Source organism: Ictalurus furcatus, chromosome 26, assembly GCF_023375685.1.
Source record: "Ictalurus furcatus strain D&B chromosome 26, Billie_1.0, whole genome shotgun sequence".
In the NCBI taxonomy this organism is placed as follows: Eukaryota; Metazoa; Chordata; class Actinopteri; order Siluriformes; family Ictaluridae; genus Ictalurus; species Ictalurus furcatus.
In genome coordinates this window covers 14,617,403-14,630,213 of record NC_071280.1, presented here as the reverse complement: position 1 = coordinate 14,630,213, position 12,811 = coordinate 14,617,403, and the positions used below count along the sequence as shown (strand labels likewise).

The 12,811-nt window shown below is 37.4% G+C and overlaps 1 protein-coding gene across 1 annotated transcript; it reads right to left on the bottom strand.

Annotated features, from left to right (window-relative positions):
- Window positions 1-2,687: 2,687 nt before the first annotated feature.
- LOC128602284 (cytolytic toxin-alpha-like) lies at window positions 2,688-11,088 on the bottom strand. The gene is made up of 12 exons (XM_053615988.1): window positions 11,020-11,088; window positions 10,785-10,877; window positions 7,509-9,262; window positions 7,162-7,281; window positions 5,372-5,460; window positions 5,010-5,208; window positions 4,810-4,923; window positions 4,582-4,683; window positions 4,351-4,439; window positions 4,035-4,230; window positions 3,842-3,955; window positions 2,688-3,568 (listed from the first exon to the last, which is right to left on the bottom strand). The coding sequence occupies exons 2-12, from the start codon at window positions 10,873-10,875 to the stop codon at window positions 3,524-3,526; spliced, it is 2,913 nt and encodes a 970-aa protein (XP_053471963.1). The 5' UTR covers window positions 10,876-10,877; window positions 11,020-11,088; the 3' UTR covers window positions 2,688-3,523.
- Window positions 11,089-12,811: the final 1,723 nt, after the last annotated feature.

Here is a 12,811-nt window from a genome sequence, read left to right as displayed (position 1 = left end):
ACTTGTTACGCCACGGCCAGCAGAGGGCACTGGCTCGGCTCCTGACAAGTCACGTGACATTGTTTTTGTTTGCTCGCGTCCGGATTGAGCATTTCGTAGTAAGTGACTTTAATTTGCCCCAGGTGTCCATGCTTTGAGTTAATCATATTCTTTATTTAAAGGCCTGGGTGACTGAGCACTTGGCTCAGTATTATATCGTGTCTTTAGTGGATCCTGGATAGTATTGTTTGTTTTCCATGCCGCGAATGTTCTCGTTTCCCGGTGAAGAACGCGTTTACTTTAATCGTGAGTTTTGTGTCTAATAAAGACTGTGACCTGCACCTGCATCCGCCTCCAGTCTGAAACAGTACTTAGTAGCGCACCCTTTTGCTGTTATGACCTGCTACAAATGAGATACATAGCCAGACAAAAGCTTCTGGCAGCGTTCCTGAGGAAACTTAGCCCATTCCTCAGGAGAAATGGTCTCCAGTTCAGTAATTTTCTTGGGTTTGCGTGCTGCAACTGCCTTCTGCAAATCCCACCAGAGATTTTCTATGGTCAGGTGACTGTGATGGCCCTGTAGAATCTTCCAGGACTACTTCTGCAACCAAGCCTTGGTGGAATATATAATATATGATGATATTAACTCATATTAACATTAACTGGATATGAAATGTAATACCCTACAAATGTATTTTTCTGTGCAATATAATTTTTGGGGGGGAATTCATCTTCATTTAAATCTTTAAACAGTGTACTGGTGCTTTAATTCAGCGCAAGCAGCTAAAGCAGCGCAGCAAAAAAAAAATTGACTTGATGGCGAAACTGCAGTTTTGTTGTCATTCCACACAAGATGGCGATAGTGTGAATGTCACTGCAAACCAGTGACTACAATTCCCATCTTGCACTGCAGCCTACAAACATGGCCACCATTGACCACAATTCCCAGAACACTCGCCTTCATTCTAATCACGCATACCTACATCCAATTCACAGCACAATCACAACCACAGTTTAAAAGGGCCTTCTATGCATTCACTCTTTGGGAAGTATACACTCCGTTGCCTTCTGTCTCTGTTGTTACCAAGCCTTGATACCGTTTTTGTTTATTCTGGTTTTGACCTTGTTCTCGTTTATGACCTTGCCTCTTTGCCTTGCATAGTTTGGACTGTTTGACTGTTCGATTGACCCTTGCCTGCCTATGTACCTTGATTTCGGCCTGATCCTTTGGACTACTGTATTAAACTACCTAACCTGCACTTGCTTCCGTCTCAGCCTCCATTACGTGACAGTGAAAAATCGCCTTTATCGGCCGATACCAATTATTGGCCGATACATCGGTGCATCTCTAAATATATATATATATATATAAACTAAAATTTGGGGGGGAAATGCAGGGTCGTCGAAGCTTGGGGTCATAGATTATTCATCATGTCCATTTGGAGTCCTTTTCCCAAAAACTTTTGGGAATCTCTGTACTGAACGTACCCAAAATTGTGGCATTTCCTTAAAATGTTGAAGCATTTTAAAGAAGAAGATATTCTAAAACATTGCAGAAGCACTGCAAGTATCAAATTATTTGGTTGTTGGGAACAGTTTATATTTTTGTTTGTTTTAGTAAAACTTAAGATCACTCCATATGAGTTTTTTATTTATATGTGTAGCCTATAAAAGTATTTACACTCCTACACTGCACTTTATTCTTGCCCATTACATGTTAGACATATTTATTACAAAAACAGATCAAATTTAATCTTGTAATAGCATTAAATTCCACCAGATGGTAGCAACATTCCTTTAAATTGCAATTCTAGTGGAATTCTGAAGTGCACACCGTACACATGTTTAAAGAAAGTGCATTACATAGATTTTTATATATATATATATATATATATATATATATATATATATATATATATATATATATATATATAAACTTTCATCTGTCATATTTCCATCACAGCACAATTTAATGTACTATTCAGAAGCTACTGAAGATCTAGATGTGTTGGTTTAGGGGTGTTAGATTAAAGCTGGAACTAATCACAGCAGGTGCAGGGTTGAGCAGCCATGATGCCATTTATTCGTAAACACATTTTCAAATATCTGGGTGATCAATATATCATGACCAACATACAATCTCCTGCTTTTTCAATAGTAACACCATTTATGTTTAACACAGGTAAACCTAGGTTGCTGGTGCATATTCTCATAGTAATGTGGCTTAAATATACTATGAGGATCCCCTGAATCCTTCTTCTTTACAAGCACACACACACACACACACATTGACAGGTTTGAGAAGCCTTTAGTTATGAGAACAGTAATTCTGACAAGGAGATTGTTTCCCACAAAATACTTTTCAAGGAATATTTCATTCAGAAATGTGAACATTCAGATTAGATATGAACACTGTAAATACACACTTTGCTTATGTGTACCCAAGCTCCACCTTAACATTGGGATGCATATGTAAAAGGGCCAAGTCTCACTAATTATGTATGGAGTCTCACTAATTATGTATGGATTCTAGGATATATTTCTCTCTGAGTATGATTTGGTCTGTGCACAAATGTCATTTGCTCTCTCTCTCTCTCTCTCTCTCTCTCTCTCGCTCTCTCTCTCTCTCTATGTATTTCTCTGCTACTGTTATACATCAAGTTTAACATGTTACATTATGCCTTTTTTTGCTCAAGAAAATAAAGTATAGACAATGTGTCAAACCTTATTATTTATTCAATGATTATGATCAATACATTGTTAAAATGATTTAAGCAAGAAGTAAATAGTTTCCCAATTCCTAATAACAACACAGCTTAATCATATCATAATATATTTGGCCAATTGAATGATGTTTTATAATATTTCAAATGGAGTAATTCTTTTTAGAAGTGAGTAGCAATGAGTGCTCTCTACAAGTCCAAAATTGTATTACAACAGCATTTAAGGTGACATTGAAACAGAAACCAAAAAGTAAGGAAACAGCAAAGCAAAGAAACAATGAATTAGAAGTTAAGTTCATCCTCATTTTGTGCTGTGAGCTATGAAGGGATAAGCAAAAAGCTAAGCATGAAGTTTTGCTAATTTCTGCCAGAATTGCACATTGCAGACTTTTGTGATGGATGAGGTTTTCATTCAGGTTTTCTTTCTAAAATCATGGGGAAAAGAGTGAACTCTTGTTTTATTATAATAGTCAATGAACAGACCTCTATTATCCTGGATCTTTATCAAAAGCTTCAGAAAATGGGTTTAAATTGTTTTCTTTAAAAACAACTACCATCATTTCTGCTGCAAAGTCGTCTGCAAATATAGACTAATGCAAACCATCTATATTATTTAAAAGATACAATAAAACTGTGAAACTGTAGCAAAGAATGTATAGTGTGTTAATTTCTAACAGTGAAAAGCAACAAAACTTCATGACAATGCTGAAAGACAAATCATGTCCATGAACTGTCTATAAATTCTGATATATTTGCGCACAGAGCAAGACAAAATAAGCTGTTAAACACGTAGTCAATGCTTCAGTGGTGATTTGGAGTCCTCAAAGAAAGGCAGGAATCCTGGCTTTCATATTAACATTGCCCACCTGGTAGAAAAAAAGAAACATCTCTTTACTTTCCTGTTATCCAAGAGAACTGTTCCCAAAATGTGCAATATTAGGGTAGTGTGTAACTCAACATTAGACATTCTGACATTTTCCCGCTATACAAAAGATCAATGACGCATGTGTATAAAAGTAAAAAGAAACTTGACTAAAAGTTACATGAACTTCTTTCTTTCATCATATTATATACAGTACACACATTAATTTTTTTTTATAATGATTGTTCTCTGCCATCAACATATGAAAATGACTTACTTCAAAAATGCCAAAGTTGTTCATGAAGACATCGTAAGTGATAGAAAGTGTATTCACTTTCTCTACTGCTATACGGTGATTGAACATGCAGAAACTCATGCCATTCACAATTACCTGAGCAAATAAAATGTAACTTTTATTAATCCATTTACTTCAAATTTTGACTTTATTTATTTTCTCCATAATATCACACCTCATAGCCGTCTGTTCTAACAATCATGATGATATCAAAGGCTCCTCCACTGGCAAATGGGCTTCCCTGAATAGATACTTCGTCATCCCATTCCCCATTCCTGCAGGTGTTAAGGGCCACAGAGGTTGCCTTTGGTTTGAAGTGAAGAGCGGTGTCATAACCAAAATTTGGTCCAGTCTGCAAATTTATTGCAAAGCTGCAAGAAATAATTTTAACATTTTAATGACAGTACCAGATTATACTGATAAAGCTTGAAGTAAACTATTCCATGTTTGTTCATTCAAACTGTGATGAAGTGAAAACAGATTGACCATACTAGTCATAATCTGAAGGAGCAACCCCTTGGAAGAACAAAGCCAGACCAGGTCTGAAGGCTCCTGCGATTTTGCTGGAATAGACTTTTTTCTGTTGGGGTGATAAGCATTGTTGGTTTATTCCATGATAATTTCTATTGCAATGATGGAAATTTATCATTAAAATGCAAATGTTAAATTTATGAAGTCATTTTTAAAATCACATGAAATTTCTTTATTTATCAGAAACTCACAGGGTTGCAGAGTGGATATGGCACATCTGACTGGATGTTAGAAAGCTTTGTGCGTGAGATGCCAGAGATTAGTTCCTTACCAAAAGTAGATGCGCTCCAGTTCTAGAGAGAGCAGAAAAATGCTTATGAAAATGATGCTTATGAAAGGTTTTTAAAAAAAACAAAGCAAAAAAAAACACACACGCTCACACACGTAACTGAAGAGCTTGAGTATACGGTATAACTTACTGGAACAGTACTAATGATGTTCATGTTGACGTCTCCATAAATGTGAAGTGTATTCACTTTCTCCACCGGCATGCGGTGCTTGAACAGGTAATACTTCTTCCCATTTACATATACCTGGAAAGTACAAATATGTCATTCTAATGTAAGAATATTTACATTATTGTTTACATTGTGTGCCCACATTATTTTAATCGCCATACCTCATAGCCTTCTGATTTAATCACAAAAAAAATATCAAAAGCTGATCCTTTGGAAACGGGACACCCTGGTACACGTTCAACATTCTCCCAGTTCCCATTCCTGCGGGTGTTATAGGCCAACGAGTCACTGAATGTATAGTACATGTGAAAAGTGATATCGCCACGTTCCCTTGTCCCAGCTATAAGATTTATTTCAAACCTGTGTGTGGAATAAAAACTTCTTATCAAACTACAAAAAAAAATCCATGCAATATACATAACATTCTGGCAAAAGTCAGTGTGATCCCATACTTTTATTTAGATAAATGTTTCCACTACTGAAAACTGTTCAGTATGTCATGGTCAATAACATGAATACATACGTTTTTCCTGTTGCGAGAGCAACTCCTTGGAAGTACACAGCCATTCCAGTTTTCAGCCCTCCAGGAATTGCATCAGTGTAAGGAATTTTCTGTGGCGAGAATAAGCAAATAATAAACATGAAATGGTGATATAACATTTTTATCTAAACTACACAACATGGATTTAGCTGATGGAACAACATTTCTACAAATTCTGCTTTCCATTTTCAATGAAGTGAAAGGTCATTAACATTTTCAAATTAGTGACAATTTATGCTATAATGCAGTAAGGCAGTATTTATTGTTAAGCTGCACTATTTACATAGTTTTAAATATATTTATATATATTCCTGTCAATTTGTATTTGCCCCATCCTGATTTCTTCTGTTTTGTGTATATCTCATATTAAATAGTTTTAGATTTTCAAACGAAATACAACATAAAAGAAAGGAAACCTGAGCAAACACACAATAAAAATGTTGTCTTTTTTTTTTATTGACGCAAAAACGTTATCACCCATGGGAAAAACTAATTGCCCCCTTAATTTTAACATCTGGTTGTGCCACTTATAGCAGCAATAACTGCAACGAAATGCTTCCGATAACTGGAGATCAGTCTTTCACTTACTTCTAGGACTAGGACTTACTCCTATGCTTTGGATCATTATCTTGCTGCATAATCCAGTTGACCTTGAGTTTTAGAACTGAAGACTGCAATTCCCCTTTAGGATTTTCTGGTAGACAGCAGAATTCATGTTTCCCTCAATTATTGCAAGTTGTCCAGGCCCTGAAGCAGCAAAGCATCCCCACACCATCACACTCCCACCACCATGCTTGACTGTAGGTATGATGTTCTTTTTGTGGAATTCGGTGTTTGGTTTACGCCAGATGTAACGGGATGCCTGTCTTCCAAACAGTTGCACTTTTGACTCATCAGTCCACAGAACATGTTCCCAAAAGGTTTGAGGGTCATCAAGGTGTGTTTTGGCCAAATTCAGACGAGCCTTAATGTTCTTCTGGGTCAGCAGGGATTTTCACTTTGCCACTCTTCCATGGATGCCAAGTGTTTTTCTGATAGTGGAGTCATGAACAGTGACCTTTGTTAATGCAAGAGAGACCTGTAGTTCCTTTGATGTTGTCATCGAGTCTTTTGTGACTTCCTGGATAAGGAAGAATTTTGGAAGGATTTTTGGAAGAATTTTGGAAGGCCACTTCTGGGAAGTTTCACTGTAGTGCCGACTTTTTCCATTTAGAGATAATGACTCTCACTGCGGTTCTGTGGAGTCCCAGAGCCTTTGAAATAGCTTTGTAACCTTTCCCTGAGTAATGTATTACAATCACCTTCTTCCACATCATTTCTGGAATTTCTTTCAATTTTGTCATAGTGTGTTACTGGGTGAGACCTTTTAACCAAATTCATGCTGTTGAAAAAGTTCTATTTAAGTGTTGATTTGATTGGACAGGGTTTGCAGTAATCAGTCCTGGTTGCGTCTGGTCCCCATAATGAATGCAGTTTCACTGTTTGAGGGGAATTAGTAACTATGGGGGCAAATACATTTTCACACAGGCCCAGTTGATATTGGTTAACTTATTTGCCTAAATAAATAACATTATCATTTAAAAACTGCATTTTGTGTTTACTCAGGTTGCCTTTGTTTTAGCTTAGATGGTGCTTTAATTTCTGAAACAATTAGTATGAGATATACATAAAAACAGAAGAAATCAGGATGGGGGCAAATACATTTTCACAACACATACATATGTAATCATGTGCATAATCAATGGGAGTAATTTTGCACTGTTGCTACTCACAGGACTGCTGACAACATTTGTAGTCTCTGTCTTGATTGTAGAGAGAGACCATCGTGACATGCCCATACTGGTCATTATTGTAGTCCTTAGGTTATTAATGAGGTAAGGCATGGATAAGTCCTGTGGGAAAAGAAATGATTTGCTAAATAAACTAATTAAAATATATGTTTACATATTACTGATATGCATTACTGTTAATCATTTCATTGATTCTTTAAAAAAAAAAAAAAAAAATATTGAGGCTACATTGATATCAAATTCTACATGCAGCTATTAAAAAAATTTAACCAAACCCATATGCATGCATGAACAGGAGTAATTAGTAATCTGTTATCATCTTAACTGACCCATTTCTCCACTGTGACATCTCTCTTCCCATGAAATGAGAAGGGGACAGAGTCGCTGGCTTCACTCACTCCCGCATCACTAACAGCTCTGTACCGGACCCAGTATTGTTCTTCTGGCTTTAGTTGAGTGAATGTGAAGCTGGTCTGTGCATCTGAAGTGTTGATGACTTTCCATGCATCAACATCAGCTGCTGAATCAGTTGGCGGTGTCATCCTGTACTCAACTCTGAACTTTACTGTCTCTCCAGTTGGGGATTTTGAAAGCTTTAGTAGGACTTTCTCATCACTAGTTTCTACAATGGGTAGGGGGGGTTTGGATACAGGCTGGAACTTAGGACTTTTCAGAAGGCCATTCAGATAAAATTGGATGGAGGTTCCTGGATTGGTGGGGTCAGGTATGGAGGCAATGATGAACTTGATTCTCTTCTCATTTTTATTGGCCATTGAAAAACTTGTAAATAGAGAAAGATTCTGCCTCATTCTCGCAGAAATGTCAAGAGAAGTGAACCAGGGCTGTGTTGCTTGGGGTGAGAAAGCTTTTTTTTGCTCCAAGTTTGTCAACCCTTCAGATTTCACGAAGTCTTGTAGAGCCACAAGGTATAAGTCTTCATTCTTTAGAGATGTAAATGACAAGCAAACTACCACATCAACATCAGGATCAAATAGGATGGAATTAACTGACCCTGAGGATGTCACAACTGTCAGGTCCTTCAGCCCACTGGTATAGGAACGGAGTATATTTAATTCAGTTGAAATGTCGTCTAACCATTTGTTCATGTGGGTATCGGTGAAGGGTGATGAGTAGTGGTTGTTCAGGATGTCCCCCAGTGCCTTGTTCTCCAGTGCCCCACTCCGAATACCTGGCAAAACACTGCACAGTGCCTTCTGGAATGCTATCTTATAAGAACTGTGTAAGTCCTGAAACTGCAGCAGCCTACCCTTTAGATCAGGGAAATTAAATGTAACAGGGTTTTTGAGCAAATCATTGCATCTTCTCTCTACTTCACTGAGCTCCTCCAGCTGAGTTTCTGTTTTAGACACCAGGCTTGAACTGATTTCTCTCACCAACTTAGCAGCCCTGTTATCCAAAAGTGTCAGAGGGTACAGCCACACAGTCACTGGTACACCTTTACTGTTTCTTTCCTTCAGGAGACTAGGCAACCTCTTGCATGCCCTCAGAGCCTCTGTGAATGTGGTGGGGTTTTCTTCAAGCTCATAGTCACCATAAAATGTGACGTTCATATTCTCAGCTAGTTTCTTTTCATCTTGAGTCATCTTTAGGGATGCTTGCCCCTCAATGGAAATGGTAGGGATCTTCTTGATCACTGCATAAAGATTTCCTTCAATAACCTGTTTGCTCTCATTTTCTGCAGTTGTATAATCAAACACCATGACAGCAGAAGCTCCATACAATACAGCTGTAACTACATGAGTGGCAGTTTTCTGTTCAAATACTTGTGGATAGATGACATTGCCAAGCTCCTTCATAGTGAGTTGTTCAAATGTTGTTGTCTGGCTGTACTGCATAGTAACTCTGCACTGACGTGCTGAGGACTTGGAATCCTGCAGGAACTTGGCTGATCCGCCAACCTCCACTAACCCACCTAAGAAACTGGCTTTAAGGGAAGCACTAACATCTAGGAGGTTGGCTTTTTCACTGACACTGTCAGAGGCAGCAAGCTTGACAAATGTTTTAGTCTGGTCATGCACATCAATATCATCACGCAATGCGTGCTTGTCCCATAAAGTAACACCTGAAATAAGAGAGAGATGAGAAATGATATATGTATCACAAATGACATTACTTTTCAGAAAATATTCTAAAATCATAACTGCAGTCTCAGTGTAACATCATCTGACATTAGTGGTCATGAGTCGCTGGATTCTGATCTTGTATTGTACAAGAGTATAGTATAGAATCCTAGTATCTAGGTCCAGGACACTAAAACTGAAAGCAAATGAGAAGTTGCCATATGTTGCTTTATTTATATTTTCTTTTGTGTCATCACTGTTGATTTTCTAACAGCATTGCCCAATATGACAACAAAGACTACTACACATTTTTTGTTGTTGTAACTTAATTCATATTGGTAACTTACATTAACAATATCTGAGAATTTTTTTTTACAGAAGATATTGAGTGAAAATGAAAAAGAATTCTCTTTGCATCAACTTGAGCTTAATGAATAACTAAACATGAACCTCAGATTGAATACAAATATTTATGTTGCAACTTAATATGATGGACCAATTCCCAATATGACATGCACAAGCCTTTTCAAATGTTCAATGAATAAATGAAGGTTCTGCAGTCACTGAAACTGTTACGGGGGTGGCTTGGTAACAAGCCGCATTAAGTACCCAGCCAAGCCCGCTATCCAACCAGATAAAAGGTGGAGTGAATCTAATATCACCGATTCAGTATTATATACAGAACAGTACTGTGCCTTCAAAAATAATGAAATTAAATGTTTCTCACTTAAAAAATATTATAAAGAGCAGTAAATGGTAATACATGAATCAAAGGCAATATTTAATGTGACGACCCTTTGCTTTAAAAAAAAAAAAAAAGTAGTCTCAGGTAGAATTCATGTAGTTTTAGGAAATAAGCTGGAAGATTTACTGAGCATCTTGCAGAACCAACCACACTCGTAATAAATATAGAGAGGAAACTAAGGTCCCTAAGTCTGAAACCTGAACTTCAATAAAAACTTCTCTAAAGTTCTGCTACACCTAAGGCACCAGAGCTTTGTGGACTTTAAAAAATAACCTCACAGCACCACTACTGCTCTGCTACATGGCACAGAATTCTATCCGCATGCCAACTTCCAAAACCCGCTGGTTTAAGTAGTGGCATGCATGGGTGTTGTGAATCAGCGCTAATTAATTAAAACTAATTTTCCTGAGAAGGTACCTGCAACGTTACAGAAACTATCATACAGCTATGATTATGTCACTAATATGCAGGAAGCTTTTACTGGAATTATTTAGCTACATAAGCAACAAGTTCGCTAATCAGCACCCGTGTGCTTACACATTTCACTTTAAAGTAAATAAAAGCAACAACAACAACAATAAGAATCTTTTTTTTTCAAGTTTCCATCTTCTCTCTTAATCTTTTTTACCTACCTGAACCCAGTTCTAATTCTAATATAGCACTCTCATTATAAACCCCACAATTTTCAGAAAAAAAGCATGAATGTGAGTAAAATCCTTCTTGCTTTAGCATGGATAATGAACATTACAATCTAATTGCACTATAAATGAGGGGCTTACCTGGAATAAAAGAATCCATGCGGCAGTCATACAACATGCCAGGATACAGGGCCCTTCCCAGGGCTGACATCATAATGATTTTGGGCTCCATGGCTATCCAGAAATACACAGTGTTAATAATATGCATTTCTGAATTATATACAATGAGTGTCCCCCATATGAAAGGAGCATTTTTTTAAATCAAGATTTATGTACATATAAATATATAGATAAATAGATATATAGATCTACTTACATAAATATATGAGTATATGAGACCTGTTGTTCCCAGTGTTCTTCTATGCTTCTAATCTGAACCCGATTCTTCTGAAAATGATGTTGGTTTTGGAGACTTTTATAGCCCTATAAAATAATAAATAATGTTAAGGCAAATAATTTGGGCAAATGATCAAACAATGATATCTTTATCTGGCAAACATTGTGTGATCTACCCTGTGTTTACAAATGAGATGGTAATTATTGCTATGAAGCTTCAAAGTAAAATAAATGTAAAATAAGTAAAATATGTGCTGTTTCTGCATGCCCAAAGAACCTTAAATTTGGTTTAAGCCAGATACATTATGCAAACTGCATACTGTGGGAACAACTGTGTGTTATTTACCTTCAGTTTAAATTTGCTTAACAAACTGAAAATGATGTTGGAACATAGTTATCTGTTCTCTCTAGTCCAATAGTGAAAAAAACAGTATTTCAGCAATAGACTGCTTTAGCCCGTACCTTTACAACAGAACTTTGTTTGTCACTTTAACAATACTTAACTCATCCATTACTTAACTCATCCATACTTAACTCATCCAATACTTAACTCATCCATACTTAACTCATCCATCCATCAAGCTGTGCCCCAATGCTCAGACACTGGTTTTCACACTGGGCATGTTTTCTGTGGTTCCAATTCGAGTGCAGTTGTTCCTGGAGCCCCTCGCAGCATTGGTCTGCTTTTAGACTCAGTTGATTCTATCAAAGTCTGGTGCATTTGTGTTCATCTTATGTCATGTTCATCTCACAAATGCACATGGAGAACACAACGTGACACCATATCTTTTGTTATTTTGGTGCTATTAGTATTTGGTGCTATTTGGTGCTGTTTGGTGCAGCAGATATTATGTGCAGCAGTGAACCTCTTCTGAGTCCCACAAAATCCCCTGCCACTCATGGTGCATGTGTGTTGTGGAAACGAATGATGTCATCATCAGCTAAAACACATGCGCAGGTTAATTTAGTTCTTGAACAAGTGCGGATCCGAGTTCTCATTCACAGGAATCACATCTCAGTTCCAGTGCAACCAAACACAGACCACTTCCTACAGGTAGTTGTGGGTTTGGTACCATGGTGCACTTCCTGGGCCACATGACATCTGTCACATTATCAATTTTTCATGCAAACCGTGCGTTTCGGACTAAACTGCCAGTATGAAGGCCCCCTCAGTTTTAGGCCGTCAGTCATTCATTTTGAATTATGACCTACAGTTGCAGTCAAAATTATTCAACCCCCATTGGAAATCATGTTTATTGTCAAAATTTACAGACTTTCAGCTGTCTGCAATGAACAAATCAAACAAAAGCAATTGAAAAAGTTCAACACAACGAATGCTTCAAGTGGTTTCCCCAAATTCAACTGAAAATGCAACTCATAATGATTTCTCCAGTCTCAAAATTATTCAACGTGCTGAATAGAATCCCTCACAACAGCACAAATATGCCTAACAGGTGTTGTCTCAAGCACACCTTATGCAATTAATCAAGGTCTTCATTAGTTGCACCAGTTGTGCTTGAGCTGGAACACATGAAATATCGGAACTGGCTATGGGCAGAAAATACACAAAATACCTGGACAGAGCAAAAAAAGGAAGCTATCAACAGCTGCAGCTAGATTTCTGAGAAGGCAGGTTGTGAAAAACCCTCAAGTGACTGCAAAAGACCTGCAGCAAGACTTGGTGGCAACAGGCATTGAGGTTTCAGTGAGCACAGTACTAGTCTAAACAGAACTAGTCAGTACACAAGACATAATTCAAACGCTCAGAACAT